At 38.0% G+C, this 20,226-nt stretch overlaps 1 protein-coding gene across 3 annotated transcripts; it reads right to left on the reverse strand.

Moving 5' to 3' along the window:
- Positions 1 to 392: 392 nt before the first annotated feature.
- Positions 393 to 17,088, reverse strand: LOC107597048 (LIM domain transcription factor LMO4.1-like). Of its 3 annotated transcripts, none has more exons than XM_016287963.1 (6): positions 16,703 to 17,088; positions 9,173 to 9,254; positions 8,375 to 8,620; positions 3,862 to 3,958; positions 1,570 to 1,728; positions 393 to 1,370 (listed from the first exon to the last, which is right to left on the reverse strand). In XM_016287963.1, exons 2-6 carry the CDS (start codon positions 9,187 to 9,189, stop codon positions 1,362 to 1,364), a joined length of 528 nt encoding a protein of 175 aa, XP_016143449.1. In that variant the 5' UTR covers positions 9,190 to 9,254; positions 16,703 to 17,088; the 3' UTR covers positions 393 to 1,361. The 3 variants fall into 3 exon arrangements, with proteins under 3 accessions (XP_016143449.1, XP_016143443.1, XP_016143458.1); XM_016287957.1 differs by having other exon boundaries at positions 9,173 to 9,257; XM_016287972.1 differs by lacking the exon at positions 9,173 to 9,254 and having other exon boundaries at positions 16,703 to 17,087.
- Between the last annotated feature and the right edge of the window lie 3,138 nt (positions 17,089 to 20,226).

Raw genomic sequence — 20,226 nt, forward strand, 5'->3', positions numbered from 1 at the left:
TTCTCAAACCTCAGCAAATCAGATCAGAAAAAGGCAGATTTTCAAATAGTAAATGAAATCTTGAGAGGATAGCCGGATGAAAGAAAAGGGCGGAAATATATTCCTTTCTGTAGCGACGTTCACAAAGATGCACAAGACCTCCCTTTAGCAAGACCCACAGACTGAAGTCACGGCAAGAGAAAGAAAAAGTGCCGGCTCAAATGCCTTTCGTTACTCTCTATAACGATGCAGACGCAAGAGTTTGTATTGAAATCTGGAGGTAATGAACCATGTTTTTGGCCAAGAACTATTGGAGAGCCGTGTCGACTTCCAATGAGTGTCCAACACACCAAGCCAAAATCATTCAATCTTGATGCACACTGAGCAGAGATGTCAAGACTGTATTTGTGATGATTATAGTTTTTTAATTAAGTACTTTATTCTTTTACAGATATCTTATTTTTTGAACGCTCCTCCGTTTAAACAGAGGACACAAGGAAATGGGTCAACCATTGAACACGATACAACAGCACATGGGATATGTACAAGTTTACTCTCCATCTCCCTCACTCTCCCAAGTCTTGGGCTGGCAGACACCGAAAAGCAGTCTCTATTAGAGAATATGCATACAGACATATAATTTATTCTACCAAACCATGGGGGAAAAAAACATGCCGTTTCAAAAAGAGCACTTCATACATCATAAACTCGAGTAGACAAAACAATACATCTTTACGTGTCTGTACTGTGCATGTGTATAATTACTTGCTAAGAAGTAAATGACAAAGGAGAAAAAAATGGACATAAAAATGTTTTTTTTAGGCACCAAAGATGACAAAACGTTTTCAAAAAATATAAAATTACACTTAAAAGTGAAAAAGGCCTGTAAGCTAAAGGCAACCACCACTGAAACAAAACTGAGTTTTAACAGTCTTTTGATCGATGGACGTCATTTTGTAGGCAAGAAGTGATATATTTCATAATCCATAGACCCATGCGGTCCAAAATGTCAGGTAACGTCCACATTTCTTGAGAAACTTCTCAAAAGGGAAGAAAATCACCCCAGCTTTAATTAGCTGCTCTTTAATAGAGTCTAAGGCTTTCAGGGTCAGGCCATCCCAGCCAAAACCAGATGAACCACATATGAGTGATCATTTTCAGATTTCTTCAATTTGATTGTGTTTCCCTCATTAGGGGTGATTGTCTCGCAAGTGACCCACAGTACTTGCGCAGCTCTGAATTCTTCTTCTAAGGTGGCTGGATGCACGAAAGTAAAGTGGACATCTTGGGTGTGGGTGGACATTCACAATGATAGATTGAAGGGAAGATGTGAGGGAAAATACGAAGAGAAGGCACGCCGCAAATTATAAATCCTTGTTTTCTCAGCACACCTGAGTAAAAAGATCAAATAGTCAGTTTATTTTCTAAATAGGAAAAATAATGCAGTATAGCAGTCTCTCTTCGTTTTTATCATGTTTTTCTATCATCTGGTACAAATTTACATTTACAACATTTGTTAAAGTTATAGCTTTAAATGCAAGTTGAGGGATATCATTAATTTCTTATCAATTCGCCATGTTTATATCATACCTTTTGGTCGGGTAGGAGGGTGTTGCTCTGCAGGGGGGTCAGGTGACTACTAAGCAAAGCTCCACCTGGTCGGTCATGTTCACAAAAGATGGTGCCGTTGACGTAGTGAAATCGGTCACCAGGCACCAAGCGATTTCGACATGTGGCACAAGTGAAACACTGTGAAGAGAAGAAAAACAAAGCAAAGGGTTATTTCACTGGATGTCAGGTGTGCCATTTAATAAATGTCTTAAGCTAAACTAAAAAACATTTCAAGTTGTATTATTAGATATGAGAAAGAAAGTCCTATATATATATATACAGTGGGGGAAAAAAGTATTTAGTCAGCCACCAATTGTGCAAGTTCTCCCACATATATATATATAGTACAAGTGTCCCATATATAAAGTACTGTAGATAAACAGTTTTCCACTATTAAAAGAAATTGGTGGGTAAAAAAATAGGAGACCAGAGGATCTAAACATATGGTACATTTGCATTGTTTGAAAAAATCTGTTACACTCCAAGCTCACATTTCTTCAGATACTCACAAATTAGAAATTTTGTCAGGATGTAGTTACCCAATTTTGCAAACATGGACCACTGGGAAACCAAACCGATCCACTCAGCTTAATCAGGGAATGGTTTCCTTTTCCAATCAAATATTATTAAGACAGGTTGACACCTACACCACTATAATTAAGAAAGAATGTGTGGCGCAGTTGGGAAAACGGTTAGTTGATGAGTTTCGATCGGCATCTCTTGAGACTATCCTGCTATCAGTGTTCAGTAAATGCAAGGCTTCAGCTGACAATTCAAAGAGAAATATATTTCCTCAAAAAGAGGCTACTTCAAGTCTTTGCAGACGTTTCCACTCCAACCAAATAATGTGAAGTATAAACACATACGTTAATATGAAAATCCCTTTAATTCTCACTCTGGAGATATGGGATGTGGGTCCAAGTCATTGTTTTGCAAGAATGATAAATTTCAGTCTTTCAACTTTTCCAGTCTTAAGGGAGTTGCAATACAATACTCAAAAAGAAGTACAATTTCATAAATCTAAATATGAAGCATCGACTCAGGCTTATGTTGAGCAATTCCTGCTGGCTTACATGCCAATGTCAAAGGGAATTAGGTAATTGCAATGTACAAAAACAAATTCCCTCATGTTTGGGATTGGTTCATAAATTGCAACCATACAAGATTCGATGTTGAGAAATTCGATCTATGACCTGTCCTGTGACAGCTCAAATCAGTCCTGTGACAAATCCACATCAAATCAAACTGCATTTTTTGAAGCTAGTCACGCTACTGTGTTTTGCAAATGTAGGGCAGTACAACAATTTTGTGTCTATGCAGCAGCTCAGTCCGATCACAAAAGATTCATAAAGAGAATTTAGTCTACTGTAAATAATTGAAGTTAGAGTCTATGACAAATTGCTATCTGTCCATACGTTTTATATAGTGCAATAAAAAGTGTATCACTGCTGTGTATAATGAAAATTAATACAGACAGTTACATATTTTCTAAATTCTGGTCTTTATCCTGTTTGTTTCTACTAATTTGTTGTCAAAGTAGCAACATATCTTTTCTTGTGACGTACATCTGTGTGACAAAGAAAAAAAGAAACAAAAAAAAAAACAAAGTGTTGATCGTGGACTTACATCATTGTAAGAAAGGAGCGGGGTTTAGGTGGACAAAATTATTGAATAAGTCTAGCATGCGTCACCAGAGAAAAGTCTATTGACTCCACTGACTTATATTTTGTTAAAGGGGTCATTTGATGCTTTTTTAAAGATCATTATTTTGTGTATTTGGTGTAACAGAATATGTTGACATGCTTTAATGTTCAAAAAACACATTATTTTTCAAATACTGTACATTATTGTGTAGGTCCTATATGCCCCGCCTCTCTCAAACGCTTAGTTTTCTACAAAGTCCCTCCTTCCGACAAGCGCAGTCTGCTCTGATTGGCCAGCTGACCCAGTGCATTGTGATTGGCCGAACACCGCAAGCACTCGTCGGAAATGTAACGCCCCTTACCATAATCGCGAGCTTCATCTTTCAAAAAAACAGAGCCAGAAAGGGGAACAGAGTCGCGTGACAGACACCGTGATGAAGCTGGTATGTGTTTGCAGTACACAAGCCACGGTTAAGACTGAAAGGAAAACTTGAAATCGCATTATATGACCCCTTTAAAAAATTTAGAGCTCAAAAAAAAAAAAAAAAGAAACCTATGGACAGATATATCGTTCATTAATACTTTTTTTTCCTTTTTAATACTGACAATGCGTGAGGCTATGACTCACCTTAAGATGGTAGACATTACCCTGGGCCCTCATCACCATCTCACTGGCAGGGATAGACTGTCCGCATGCACTGCAGGCTCCACTGTGACCAAACAACCTGCACAGCGAGGGGAAAAAACAATGATGAATTAAATATTTAAACAGTGACAAGATATCAGTTGAAAGTCAACACATTTAAACATCCAAAATACATGTTTCCTTAAGTGATTTCTCATTTGAGGAATAAAAAAAACGGTTCCCCATATTGCAAAATGACACACAAATCACCCTGAAAATAAAACGTCTTACACTGATCCACTTCTTTTCCTTCCACAGTTGGGGAAATTCATTTTTGAGTCCGTAGCTTGAGTGCTTTTACAATGTGTGCGTTTGTGAGTGTGTGGCTTGGATGGCAGGGCACCAAAGCCCCTCTAGTCCTAGACTGCAACCTATCAGCTAATCTGGAGTGGCAGTGTAATTGGTGGCAGTGGCTATAGGAGCCTCTGATCCACCCTTGGCTCCTAATTAGGGTGCACTTGATTACTCTGCTGCCTGAGCTTGAGGTTGTTATGGGCAATTTTAGGAGAACACTCAAATAAGTTCAAGTCGCGCTCTTGATGAGCTGAAAGAAAAAAAATGCATCTGCACACACTCAGCCATATAGAGATAAAATCCAGATGCACACAAACAACACGCAACATACACGCATTCCACTCGCACACATGCACACAAACAACTCGTTTTCATTCAGAACACCTGGAGCCACCATGTCACAGTCATGTTTCAGTAGGAAACATTTCTTCCGCTCCCTCTCTGGGGTCTTTATTGTGATGGTAACCAGACCAGTTTGGCAGCTAATTCTCACCGCCTCACTTTCTCCTCTTCCCCCTGCCCTCTCTTTACCCCTCCTCCGCTATCACTGTCCCAGCTCTGACTGCTCGCAGTAATGAATTTTTGATCTTAATCCAAACAGTAATTTAATAAGAGACGGCAGAAAGGAGCCCTGTTCTCCCTAATTAATGCACCCTACTTTTATCAGACCTCAGGCTCCACGCTGTGTCATTTGGTAATGAAGCTCTGCCCTTTTGATTAGCTGTATTATACATATTTAATACACTGCAGATAGAGTACACATTACATGCACTCTTAAAGGAAATATCCATAAGACCACCCTTGACACGTAGGCCTATAACATGTTTGCTGAATTACAGTGTTGTAAGAGATATGTCCTTTACCAAAGAGTTTTTCTTTCTCAGTCGAGTTGTCATAAAACAACAACTCATCATAGGTTGTCTGAAATGGTAAAAAGAGATAGATACGGTATATAATAAATCAAAGAAATAATCTTGACCAAAGGTGCATCAGGTACTCGCAGACAAAACTATAGGTGCTCCAGAGAGGGAACAAAATGTCAAAAAATACATTTTGCCTATTGCAAAATACACATATAGGCACTGGCATAGTTAGCAAAGTAAAAAGCCTTTATTCCAAGACGGGGCTACATATTAAAAAGTATCAGCCCAAGCAGGCCTTCGTCAGGGTGCGAACTATGCGAGTGCCTAGATGTGGATTTTTTTTGTTGTATTTTGCAATAGGATCCACTTTTCTTTTTTGATTGTATATAATATATTGCATTATAAAAGTAACAACAAAAACAACACCATTAATTAAATTTTTTTGGTAGGTGAGCCAGCCTTACATGTTAAACTTTTTTTAATATTATGTAGGTGTAGTAATAAGAATAATATTAATAAATAAATGTAATAATAATTTTATAAAATTTTAAAATAATTTTTATAATACAAATTTTATATACTTTTATATAAAATTAATAATATTTCATTATTTTCTTTTCTTTACGTTCAAAGTTTATATTATGATTTATAATATTTATTACCAGTTCAGTCAGGCCCACATTCTAAATTATTTTAACAATAGATAGTTAAATTAATAAAGTAATATTAATATTAATAATAATATGAATACAAACATATTAATAATTATTTAATTTTATTGAAATGTAAATACAATAAATTCATATAATTAATATTAATAAACATAATAATTCCAATAATATATACAGTGAATAATCTTATATTTTGTATATATAATATTAATATTATATATTAGTATAATAACATGGGACTGACTGAAAACTGTACATTGTCTTACAATTAACGATAACAACTCTTTGCATCTGTAATTTGTATTTTAAATATGGCAGGGCTGCACAATTTCTTTTCGATTTTGGGATCTATGAGATTGTTTGAATTTTCAGCAGGCATCTCTGGCACTTCTACAGCAATCACAGGCAAAAAAAATATCTGTGTGGCAATGCCAAATAGTCAGACATCCCTGGTTGAGGTCCAAACAGACCAGTGTGGGTCTAACAGGCAACAATGCCGTGCCGTCATGGACCAATGCATCACTGCACACATCCAAACACACAGAGGTCAATTTCAAAGCCTCAGCGATTATAAACAAATCTAATCTCTGCACCTCTGGAGCCTTCAGCTCAAAATATACAAGGGAATAGAGGCCAAATTCAATCAAAGTGCTATGTAATCATCATACAGACATAGGAGCAATCATAGACCCCAGCGAAAACCGGCAGAAAAATAAACGAACGATTTTTAGGGTTTGCAAAACAAGGTCACGGTTGTTTTGTAGACTGGTCAAACTTCATAACAAAATGACAATTCTGAGTTGACTTCTAGTTTGATCACCGACCATGTGGTTAAACAGGACGGCTTGAGTCTAAAGTGGTGTACGGCACATGAAAAGCATGTGGGGAGTCTTTGAGGAATATGGCTGCTCCAGATGCCATGTTAAATGCACCCACACACTTCCTGTCATGATCGGTGAACTTTTCTTGTCCCTTTCTTGTACAGCTTATGCAGTAACATGAGTTCCTATGTGTGGCCTCAAAAAAGATGTTTAATATCAGTATGACAGACAATGCTCTACAGTCATCCCAACAAAATCTGCTAATTTCAGATAAAAGTATTTGTCACAAATGGACAAATTAAAGGCACAATATGCAAGATTTTTTTTATTAAAATATCCAAAAACCACTAGAACAGTGTTATATATTTTGCTGACGCACTCTAGAGGCGAAAATTACATATTGTACCTTTAACATTTGGTTTACTCATTTAAATTTGTGCTGAACTTAAAATTATAGTTTTGTTCAAAATAAATATGAAATAATAAATAGAAAAACAACCAAAAGCCATGCAAGATAGCATAATACATTTAAAAAAAAAAAATTATTATGTTTATGCAAGATTTGGTAGTAGGGCTGTGCGATTTGGGGGAAAATATCAAATTGCGATTTTTTTTTTGACAGATATTGCGATTGCGATTTGATTTGCGATTTTAAATTTGCAAAGTCAAGCTTCAGCTCAATATTGTCAATAATGTGCAGCACAGTATTAGTTAGACTGAATTTACATTCGTTTTAAATGCAGAGCCAGGCGCGAGTCGACACATGTTGTGCGCATGCCCATACTGCCAGATGTGCTCGTGGAGACTTGCGGTGCGGAGCCGTGTGAGAGTATAAAATAGCATTACGAGACAGGCTGCGTGAGTGCGGCAAGCATGAACAGCTCGTCCGTGACGCGGGATTTGCACCGCGTGGGGCAGAGAGGAGCGAGTATGAGAAGCATTCACAGACACAGGCTGTGTGTGCGCTCTTCTGAATTGGGAATAGCCAACATGCATTATAAACTTATTTCAGATTAATCTGTTGGGAAGATAAAATGTGTAAGATGACGTTCACGTACTAACAAAAACATCTAAGAATGTATCTTTTACTCTCCAGTATTGAAAACAGAACCGATAAGGGAGCTCTTGATATGCGACTGTGACGCAGCTCTTGCAAATGACCTTTTTTGTTCTTTGTCATTTCGAAGCTTAAATTGCATATGTTTTTCTTTAGTTTTAATTTGCCTAACTATCGATCTGACCCAGTAGACGCCATAATCCCACTCGGTCTCTCTCACGTCCCGCTTTTTATTTATTTATTTTTTTAAATGGCCGTTTATGCAGTTGGCTAGAGCAGTGCTGATTGGGCAGAATGGAGGTGCGCTCACTCTTGCCCAGGGCAAGTAAGACTGCAACTCAAGGCAGGCAGTCATGCATATGCCCTGGAACAGAGTAATATCGCGTCCACGTCGCAGGCTTTGCGATTAGCAAATCGCAACGTCTCAAATCGCGATTTCGATTTGATTTCGATTAATCGCACAGCTCTATTTGGTAGTGTGTGGGGTTTTATCCATTTTCTTCAGTTTAGGCCAAAATAAATATCAAACACCCTTCTAAATATACTGTGTCTGGTAAATCAGGAAAGGAGATCACAAATCGAAGTTCACAAATCGAAGACATTTTATTGATTTGTCCCAGTAAAATCCACAGATTTCCTATCCTTCTTGTGTAACACATTACGACTCATGCTGTGACCAGAAACATTATTTATTTGCTCTTATTCAGCATTTGTCCAACCAAATCCCCAACAGCCTGTTTCTTTTAGTACCTGATGTAATCGTTCTTGCAGAGGATCATTCCTCCTTTGCTGAAGCAGGTACTGCCGATCTCTCCCAGCTGAGCCTGGCAGCAGGAGCACTTGAGGCAGCGTGTGTGCCAGTACCGATCCATGGAGAAGAGCAGGAAGCGATCCGAAATCCGACCTCCGCAGCCTGCACAGCAGTGCACTGCCCCACCGCTGCCTCCTGTTACCGCAACAGCGGCGGTTTCCACACGGCTGTTCACCATCGCCTGCCTGCGGGATAGAGAGGAGAAGCTCGTAAATCAGCAGATGTGGCCTGTGTTATCCAGAGGCATCGCTCTACCACTATCAGAAGATCAGCCATTAGAGATGTTCCTCCAAACCTCTTCAAACACATCACCATAATACATTCTTATCATCCTGAGGAAATGTCATAGCAGAATGATGGGACAGATATATTTCTCACCCTGATGTTGATTGCATTTTCAATGCCCCCAACCAGTTTTGTTTACCACCATTTTTAATATTATAAATATTTATTTTTTAAGTGTGGAATATTCATGCTTATAAAAGATTTACATTAAGTTATGATTACACATAAGAGTCAGTTATAACATTTAACTTATTTTCTCTTTGTAACATGGTGTAATTCTGTAACATTTTTATACTGGCTAGGAGAAAAAAAAAAGGTAAATAAGGTTCCCACTCAAAGGGAACAATAATCAGCATAACAAAATATTTTTATCCCACAATGCAGTGCAGCAAGAAAAGGAAACATTTATGATCTATATCATAAACGGTTAATGAAGCTGAGAGCAAACTTCCCTGTATGTCATTGTCATCACCAGTGCAGAGGTACACAAGACCTGTCCAGAAAACCACCCTCTTAGCACGAGAACCTGTGGTGCTACTGAAATGAATGAATAACAGATAAAGTCATTTCTTTAGGGCACCGCTAAACAACCTATGACCACCATAACACTGTTATTAATGTGATATTTTATTAACAATAGTTTGTAACATTGTGAACAACACATTAAATATGTATAGGGATGTAATGGTATGAAAATTTCCTATCACAATTATAGTGACCAAAATTATCATCATTGTTCAAATGTGCTGGAAATGTTCAAAAAGTACTGACACACAAATCACTTCACCAAGTTTTATATTTAAAATCAACAAACAACAAATAAAATGACTTTTTGTTTGCATAATCACTAAAACAATAACATTACCAATGATGTCCGGATTTTAAATAACAACATGACTGACAACAGTTTATCTAATAGCATGTTCAAATATCTAATGTAAATGTTCAAATAAAGCTTTGAAAACGTTTCATAAAAAGGTAAACCTCACATTTCAGCCTTTAAATAAAGAAAAGGGTTAAGTAAGTTAAAATGATAATGGATTAATAAATGATTATATGTATTTTATCTGCTCCATAAATAATTCTAGATCATTTATCTGAATTGTTTAAATGTGTAGAATCCACATAAGCTTGTTTTTCATCAACCGGTCAAAATGTACAGCAGGACATTCAAATTCAGTCCATTTTTTAGGCCAGACTAAACCTGCTGCACACAAGCTGAATATAAATATAGCCTAAGTCTCTGTAAATCTACTCTATGACAGCAGGTGGCACTTATGGAAAAGCTGAATTACAGCTGTTTCCCCATAACCTCCATGGACAAAACAGCACTGCGATTAAGAACACTTCTTTAGGCATTACATGGAGTGAAGATGTAAACAAAATGCCATTGAACCTTTTCTAAAGACAGTCAGAACCTTCAGAGGTACATTCATATAATTAATTCATTCATATATTCATTTGTATAATTCCTTTCTTTTAAAACCTCCCAGCTTTTCCGCCATGTTTTCACTCAAAATTAAACTACTCTGCGTGCTGTGAAACTCTGCACGTCCAGAGTGCACGTGAGACTGTTACTTAAAACTTTGTTTTATACTGGATAGTATTTATTTATCCTCAGTTGTTCAAATCGCGGTAATCGCATACAGTTATAATGATAATTAAAACATGAAACGGTAATACTAACTAGGGCTGTGCGATATGGACAAAAAAAAAACCTATCGCGATTTCTTTGATCAATTTTGTGTTTTCGATTTTAATCACGATTTTGACACACACAGACATGCTTTACAGTCATTAATGCATTCAGTGTGAATTTGAAACATATTTCCAAAAGAAAACCAATTAGAGCTTTATCAAAAAGATAAACAGACATAAGGCAAAATAATCACTAAGTAAGGTGTAACAAAATGTCTCTAGAATAGACATATGGCAGAAAAAAATAATAATAATAATTCCCGTGCCCAGGGATTTTTTTTTTGCCATGCATTGGTCATAGAGCTCTTTGTGGCGTTGCCTCAGATGTTGAACTAGATTTGTTGCGCCAAGTTCACATGTACTCCATCTGCAGTGCGTATACAGTATGTGTATGCGGTGCAGAAGCAGCACGGGGTTACGTTTGTATGCCCACCCGGTCTGTTCTGTTTTCTGCATTCTGATTTCTGGTTCGGATAGCATACTGCAGGAGGTCGGGGGCACGGAAAATCGTGAAATAAAGCGATTTAGAAATCACGCAAGCTCAAATCGCGATTTTGTGACGATTTCGATTAATCGCACAGCCCTAATACTAACCGTGGGGAATTTGATCATGATTTATCGTCAAACAAAATTGTAACATCCCTATATCTGTATTAATAACAAATGCATTCAAAATATGTTTGTACAAACATAATGGTGTTGAAGTACCTCAAGAAAAAAGTCACAGTTAAAAGTAGGGTGAACTAGATTTGTTGCGCCAAGTTCACATGTACTCCATCTGCAGTGCGTATACAGTATGTGTATGCGGTGCAGAAGCAGCACGGACTCATTTTGCTTTCGCACAGGACGCGTTTGCAATCCGCTCCTGATCCGCGGCTGTTTACTACAAACACAACATTTATCCATTATTTTGATTTCAAATCCAAACGTTGTTTCTGAAAATGCTTTTTCAGCATTGTGATTCTCTTTTATCACAGTACAGTAATACAATCTTTCATAGACATATTCACGTTTAAACACAATAAATATAACTTTGTTTAACTACCACATGTTTTGTTTAACTTGTTTAAGTGCCATCTATAATTGCCTTGTTTATCTAAAAGTGCACTTTTCCTTATTTTAAATCTAGCCAAAAAGCCATGTGTTGACTGTGAAACAATAGACTTTAATAATATGCATTTACGGTGTAATTACTCAATTTCTGTGCCAATCCATGTTATTTTTTACTGTGAATAATGTCACTTTCAGCGCGTGCAGCACAGCAGAAATAGATTCCGTGCGGAAACGATCGCAGCATGATTGCTGCAGACGCACCACTCTTGAAGCGCACTGCCGGACCGCACTCGCAGTGTGAACGCTCTGATCCGTTAACATGGGCGCGGAAAAAATACGCACCACAGATGGAGTGTGTGAACCTGCGGTTACGTTTGTATGCCCACCCGGTCTGTTCTGTTTTCTGCATTCTGATTTCTGGTTCGGATAGCATACTGCGGGAGGTCGGGGGCACGGAAAATCGTTCTGTTGTGTAGCTACTGCGGATGCAGGTTTACCTAACAGCACCCGTGCAGGACTCTGCTTTAAACTGCTTTGCGTCTCTCCGTCAGATAACCTCACGTGCATGATGCGCCATTTACGGTAATAATTTTGTCACTGAAACTCATTCTCTGCCAGCAGGAGGCGCTTTTAGAGTGATACAACTGGTAATGTATATCGAAATATCGGAAATGTGTTTAAAAATCATATCACCGTTATTGAAAAAAATTATATCGCGATACATATTGATATCGAATTATTGTCCAGCCCTAGTTAAAAGTTGGAAAAAAAATCTTAAAGTGCAATGTTATTGCGACGGAACTACAATAAAACTCAATGTAGTCCACAGATTTTTATATCTGCCTTAACATTATCAGTTTATATCTACAGCTCATTTCCAGAACTTTCATTGCAAATATGAGTGGAGATCAAGGCCAGCTGGAGGCAGTGCAGCTCTCAAATGGCAGTAACTGAAACCATAAGGACAAACTAAAGTCTGTTCCCTTTCAGAGTACGCAATCTCAGAGTGTGAATGCTGATCCAAGAACAAGGGTCATATCTATATGGTGTTTCTAAATAAGAATGCTAATCTAGATCATGATTTTCACTTTTTCTTTTTTGTAATGATATGTCCAAGTTTGTAATCAGTATGTCTTGTGGTAAACAGCCTTCAACCAAAATGAGAACTCAATCACAACACCAACCACTGTTGATGTTTTGCAAATGAAAGTGCAGCTGATTTGTCATTCCCTGTCTGAAGATTTTAGTTTGAGTATGTTTTCACTTATGCCGAGTGTATTCCCTTGATGAGTTACTGTTCACTAGCCGTTTCCCTGCAAGCAAACAAACTATTCCCGCTCTAAATAAACAGCCTTATGCAGTTCCAGAAGGATGAATTCAGACCAACCACCAACCATCTTCACCACACACACATACTAGTACAGTTTTAGTACGTCTAGCTTCAGACCAACATATTACCTTTTCTAACTTTATCTAAAATAAGCACGAAGACTGTGGTTTGAGAAGGTTAGACCGTCTAAGCAAAAGACATTCAGGCTCGAGGCACAATACACTTGCTCGAACACATCTGGAAATGCTTGCACATTTTATTTCTAAAAATAACTTTGTATCTCTGCATTGTTTTCTGAACAGAAACAAAGCGAGCTTCACTGCTGCATTTGGAGAACCTCAGCAAAATCCAGTGAGGACCAGACGGTGCAGTCTGCTCTTTTTGGAAGGCAGCAGCAATGCGAGGAAGAGGTTTTGGACATCTGGCAGAGACTATAGCACTTGTTATTTCCTCCCTCTGTTGTTCTGAAGGAGAGGTCAGTCGGCAGCAGACTGGAGATGGAGGCCAGGTTAGAGGTCACAACTGAGCCCTGTTGATTGGTAGGGTCGACAAGGGGTCAAAAGAGGAGAGGAAAGCAACAGGAAAGCTCTTTGTGCTTCGCTCTAAAGGATTGGGAATGCTTTCCTCCGGTCCTATAGCCTTGTGCCGGACATAAGATATTGGCCGCCACGTGTTTTCCCACAAACAGAAGCATGAACATCAGGTACAGTAGGGTCACCACAAAAATAAATTCTGTCATCATTTACTCACCCTCATGTTGTCTATGAGTCACAAAAAAGATATTATGAATAGATCTTTTTTGCCTGTATTTTTTAAATATCTTCTTTTGTGTTACACTGAAGAAAGTAAAGGCTGGATTACACAACTTTTGCCCAGATTTTTGCCCTAATTTATAGTCTGGACGAGCTGACGCTGGTTGCAGAAAGTCAAAGAGTTAGCAAATTTCACACAAAATTGCATAGTGTGTGATGACCACGGAATCTTTTAGCTTCAGACTAATATTCTGTCTTTTCTTTTTGAGGATGTCAAAGTTGTCTGAAATTGAGCCGATTTGTCATGCATGTCTAGCAATGAGGTGAGTGTTCTGTAGAAGTTAGTTTTGTTTGGAAAAAACTTGAAAGTCTAGTAGTATTTTAGTCATTTAGTGTATTATCCCTAGTTTTTCCTCAGTAACCATTTACACAGCTGACAAGTTTATGATGCCTTGTGTTTTAAAATCATTTCAGATTTTAAAGGTCAGTGTATTCCAGCCTTAAGTCATATAGTTTTGGAACAACATGACGGTATAGGCTAAATGACAGAAAATTCATTTTGGGGGGAACTTGAATTTTGAATAATACAGGGGATGAAACATGGTTTTAGTGAAAACCTTACACACAGATTATGTAGTAAAAAGAAAGCGGGGGAAATCCTAAAGCCAAGCATTAGCAATCTGCAGAAAAATAACCAGGAAAGAGAGATCTTGTGTGCACGTGGTTAACATTCCCTCACCTTACCTGATAAAACTGACCAACCAGGTCTAATACAAAGCTCAGAGAGCTGTGTAAGCATTTCCTCCACAAACACAAGTATCCTGAAACTGACATGAACCTACATGCCTGAATTCTTATTGGAGAATTTGCAAGGCAACGGTTTAAACCAATTTCAGACACCCTCGGCTCTAATCTTTTCATTGTCATGTCAGAGTTGGGCATATTTGTAAGTCGTACACGAACTATGAGCCTGATATCTTATTAAATGCATTGGGACCAGCTGTACAAGATTATAAACCTGAACCAAAAGTAAATTTATTCAGCGCTCCTACACAAACAGATTTTGCCTCAGGACCTTTTCTCCATAACTGACACCGGTAACAAGCACCATACATTGTCATTCCCACACACCTGCAGAAGTGCCGTTCCAAAGCAGGTTGCCAAATAACTTTGCAACAGCTAATTTCATGAAAATGCAAATCCCCCATTTTTTAATCATCCCTTTCCTGCAGACCTGAGAGCAAGAGAGACAAAGCTGCCGAATGGGACCCTGGGGGAATATCACACGCTTTGAGGCTTGGCTGTTTCAATTCAGAACAATTACATTATCCTTCTAATAACTTAGGTAAGTTAATCCTTCACTGGAAATGCTTGGCGACAACCTTTTTTAAGCTATGAGGCTTAATGTAGTGTGTTATCACAAAGTAGCAGGAGTTTGTGACGCTATAGGCCTACATCTTTGGCAGTCTGCATTGTGTTATGACCAATTCCTGACTTAAAAGGCAAGCCAAAATATGGCATACAGTACATACTGCTTAAACAGAGTGCAAAGTTTGTTTAAAGGTCACTGCTAACTTACAACAGACAAATAGGTAATATATGAGCACAGTTATACATCAATGGGCAGATTTATCAAAGAATTTGATATGCCAACATTGTTGGCAACAAGTGGAGAATGTCATAAAAGCTCTACAGACTCACTTTGACTTTTTATTTTTATTTAAAAAAAAAAAAAGTTTAGTAATTTATATCCGTAAATTAGTAGTAAATTATATCGTAAATATCTAAAAGGCTGGCGTTTAAGTCGAGTATTCATCCTGTTTTCCCAAACGTAATTGAAACGCTCAACCAAGTAGCCAACTGCTAGTTTTGAAGTGAGGAGCTACTATGGAAATAGACCAAACTCTTTCTTTCTCTCGTTATTTAAACGCTGTCATCAGAAAGGTCAGAGAGGGGGAGGCTCGTTCAGTTCCACTTGACTAACGGGCTGATTGATGAAATAAGAGGCAAAAACAGAAGCTAATGAAGAGAAACACAATACCGTCGCTGTCCGAGCACAGACTGATGGATTGGTGTCGGCTTGACGGAGCAAATGATGGGTCTCCGCCACGAGACAAATCACATATCAATTACTAGCCTAATGGTGTAGGAGACTTAAGAACACACTATGTTTTATGGTTGCGCTTCAACTTTTCCTTTTGTTGGGCGGAACGTCTGTTGAGAACTAACCGCACGGTCACCATAGAAACTCGGCAACGCGAGAGAACGACCGTATAATTTCGCTATTTCAATATAAACTGACTTATACTGTAACTGTGAATTTTTAGTGTCATAACACGTCGCTTAAAACAACATATAACGCTGATAATTAAAATAAATGAGCATAACACCACGGTTCGCAGCCTCTAAAAAATAGTAGCGAGTAAAGTGAGCAAATGACCAAACCCTGGTTGGCACCACCGCAGATTAGCAGTATATCCTTCTCTTTTAATAATGCGCTCTGGGGCCATATAACTACACGCTTCGCCGTTTCATTAAAACGGGTCTCTTTTTAATTAACACTCCGCGCACAACTCCCCATTGTGCACAATTCTCCGCTTCAGTGACAGCATACATCAAGGCGGTGTCTCAAAACATAGCGTGCTGCCTACTTAGACTGCATTTTACCTAGACCCCAACTGAGCCCCAGCTGTCTAGGTTGGCAGCTTACTATGATTTGAGAAACAGCCTGCAAGTTAAGTTGCAGCCACGACGTAGCAATGTAAAGTTTGGTTAAACAAGATCATGGTTATAAAAAAAACTCATAAAACACTAAATAAAACTTGAATTTTTAGTCCACAGTTCAAGTGTGGAACATGCAACCCCAATGTATTGTCACCAATGGTCTCTACGATCTACGCTGGTAAATGTGGAGTAAACGGCCTAAGATAAAAGCTGCTAAATGACAAATAACTACAAAGGTGCGATAATATGCAACAAAATGACATCTTATGGGAGTAGACGTTGTGAGGTGCGTGTTTGAACACGCACAGACTTAAGTGGAAACTGTTAAAACAGAAAGCCGTCGATGACACTCAACCATATTGAAACTTATCTTTACCAATTCACAATCTTTTCTAATGTAATCTTCACTAGATGTTTTTACTCACCGTTATTTGTACGGAGTCTGGAAAGAGGCCAAAAGGTGGTGGGCTCACTCTCAATGTTATTGTGCGGTGATAAACAGTGAGAGACTGGCTGTTTTTGTATATGTATTTTGTTTTCGTCCACCAAAACAATCGTTGAAGAAAATGCGCTTTTGATAATCCGAGTGTCGCGTGCTCCAGCAAACTTCAAACCCGTCCCTCTCTGTAGAAGCGCTCCGCTGCAACCGTCAAATTCATGTTAATGTTGAGCTTTGCGCATGATCTTTCTGTCGCGTTCTTAAAACTAGAATTTATAACTCGCTTTCTTATGACTTGGTGTCTAAAACCTCCTAAGAGCTGCGAAATCTTGTTTCTGGCATCAGTTGAAATTACATGAACAGGGAGACATTTTTAAAGTCACTCCTCTGATGACGTGCCATAGGTGCAACCCCAACAGCCAATGAGCGGCAAGGGGGCGTGGCATTTGACAGGATGATGGATGGCTGTTTGGGCAACTTTAAACTATTTGAAACTAATTTAAATTGCCCATAATTACCACGGCTGAGTTATGCTGAAAGAACTTAAAAGCTGTCTTTATCCACAGCATTTAAGCCTGCTGACGACTGGCGCGGCCACGTTTAGATGTTAATTATTCACCTACGCGCAGTTTTCTATAGCATCAATCTATAAATAAACCGACAATAGATGCAAAAACAGACAGTCCAAATAACAGATGTGCTCACGCGAGAGGAAAACAGGCAGCTGTTAAAAATTGAACACTGCCACGTGTCTCAACATATATTTGCTGCGTCTCTCGGCACGATCGAAGCTGCGAACATCTGGCCAAGATGGAAAGCCAATTACCTCTGGTGCCGTAAATCTTTATTTAACCAATGCAATACTGTCCAATTTGCCTTGATTTACCATTACAGGCTTAAATGAACTAGCCTTGGCCTCTCACTTACAGGCAGTGCTACCACAAAGAAATGTTGTGGCTTATGATCTCAACTAAACACACCTGCGAGGCCAAATCAATACTTAAATGTTAATGGTAATAGCATAATTTGACAACTGTAACACAGTCTTATAAATGTTATTTTTGTTCAGTACCATGTTCATAGTTTAAGTTGAAGCATGAAGTGTTTCTTTTTTTAACCTGGCCTATATGATGCAAAGGCATTATATAATACTTGAAGTACTAAATTTTTATTTTCATGTAGGAAGGACAATATCACATTTAGCAGATCTGAAAAATAAATACATAAAATTCTAATTGTATAAAACAATACTTGTAAGACTCCCTGTCTAAAACTAACAAGGAATCAAATTTCAGTAAGCTATAAAACTATTACTCCGACAAGAAAGTTTAAAAGTATGCATCAGGGTCCTAGTGTAAGGTTCACAGACATCCATTTTTATCATAAATGGGGCAGAGCCGACAGAACTTTGTCAAGATTTTCACACAGGAGATGTACATATGCTAGGCCCCTGTATATACAGACACTGGGGCCAATAGCATTTAAAAGTGCTGGCAATGGCGTTATTATTCCTGCTCAGGAATTAAGGGACTAGTGACATCTAGTGGAGGATTCTATGATCTATTTTGTTTGTACTTGAGGCTAGAACTAGAGGCATTCATAAATAAATAAATACAAAAATAAAATGTCTAAGTTTGGACATTTTTTTTATCTCTACATTAGAATGAGAATATACTTGAGATTATTCTGTCTACTTTTGAATTTGCTCTGTCATTTTCCTGTTAGTATCATGAGAACACAATTAAGTGAATATTTAAGGGGTCAAAGATGGGTCAAAGAAGGATCTACCAGTTCTATTCTGATGTAAGGCAATGTCATTTGTTTAAAAAAGGGGGAATAGTGTGATTCTATTCAAATCCAGACTCTGCATACAAAGACTTCAAAGCAAGCAGCTCTTAGACACACACACACTCTGCCTTGGGGATCACCTGAGCAGACTGGTCTTTGATGAGACACTGTGGAGTCCCCTGCCACTCTTACAAAGGTAAATGTATCCACCCCTCCTTTCCCCCAACCCCCTGGTACCAATTTCCCTGGTGGCCCCATTGTTTCATAGAAACTCTACCCTTTGCATGAGATAGAGAAAGGAAGTAGATGGAGAGAAGACCATGAGAGATGAACAGGGCACATCAGTATGGGTGAGAAAGTATCTAAGCCAGGGAGGGAACGAGATAAAGAGGCTGACAGAGAGAAAGGGGGGAAAAACTGTGAATACTTGAAAATCAGAGGACACTCAATCAAAATTCATTGTGGAAATTGCTTTGATGCTTCTTACTGAAAATCTCAATCTCAAAAATATAATGGATAACCTCTCTCTCTCTCTCTCTCTCTCATGAACGCCACAAACAAAAATGAGGTGTTTTTGACATCTCAAAAGGGATTTTATGTTTTAATGTCGAAATTAGACAATAAGGGTAAATTGTTTTGTAGTGGTGGTATAGAAATGATCTACATCTGTCATTGGTATTGTTAGTTGTTAGTCAATCCAAAAAAAAAATTCCTTTATGGTAGTCTTGCTCAGTTATATGCCCATCCATAATTATTCCTAAATTCCTTTGGAATGGTGAAGAATAATGTTAGGCTATAAAAACATAATATTGCATTCAGATTTAATTTTTATCGTTTATCACAAATGTTTACAATAAAGTGGAGATGAACTCATCCCGGTTTTATGTAATGCAGTTACAGAATATGATAATAATTAACAGAGTTTCCATTCTAAAGTTCTTTATTGTAATTTTAGCCAATAGAGGGCGCTAATATTCACATTTAAACGGAAGCTAATGAATAGATAAACAAGTAGCCTCTCAAAATTAATTCATATCTTCCCTATTTTAATTAACGTTTTTATACGTATTCAAATAAAGAGGTCACGTTCAGAACCTTAAATACAGAAACGTTTTAAAAGAAGCACTTAAGACTGTATAAAACTACACAGAACATACCAATGGAAGACTGTGACTGTCACAGTGACTGTGTGTATTTAATAGATTCTGTCATAAGCGGTGGTTGTGTTACCCGACATAACAGACAAAACGTGCTGACTAATCAAAGAGTGACAAATGTTCACAGCGTGTGTGGCTCAAATGTTCTGTGAGAGTATCTGTGGGATTGTACAGCCATCATCACATATTTACACCAGCCATCCTGCACATTCTCAACACTTTCAGACATTTCCTGTTCCCATGTCATGTCAGTGCTGGAAGTCTCAGATGTCTGTGAGAAAGTGAGAGACGGAGATAAAGCAGAGAGAAATATAACAGTGGCAACACCAACGTCTTTTCGAAAAATTGACCTGGCCATGTTGTGTGTTCTAATGGAGGTATCAGTGAATGTGTTTTGTAACTCAGAAGACACATCATTTTTATGATTAATGACTATTCTATTCTATTCTATTCCATTCTGTTCACTTATCTGTCAATATCATACACAAAGACAAACGTAAATTATAATACATTTTATTTACAAAATGAAACTATTGTATTATACATATGCATGTATTTGCTCCAT

This window comes from Sinocyclocheilus grahami, unplaced genomic scaffold (genome assembly GCF_001515645.1).
Source record: "Sinocyclocheilus grahami isolate Dianchi unplaced genomic scaffold, SAMN03320097.WGS_v1.1 scaffold12.1, whole genome shotgun sequence".
Taxonomy (NCBI): domain Eukaryota; kingdom Metazoa; phylum Chordata; class Actinopteri; order Cypriniformes; family Cyprinidae; genus Sinocyclocheilus; species Sinocyclocheilus grahami.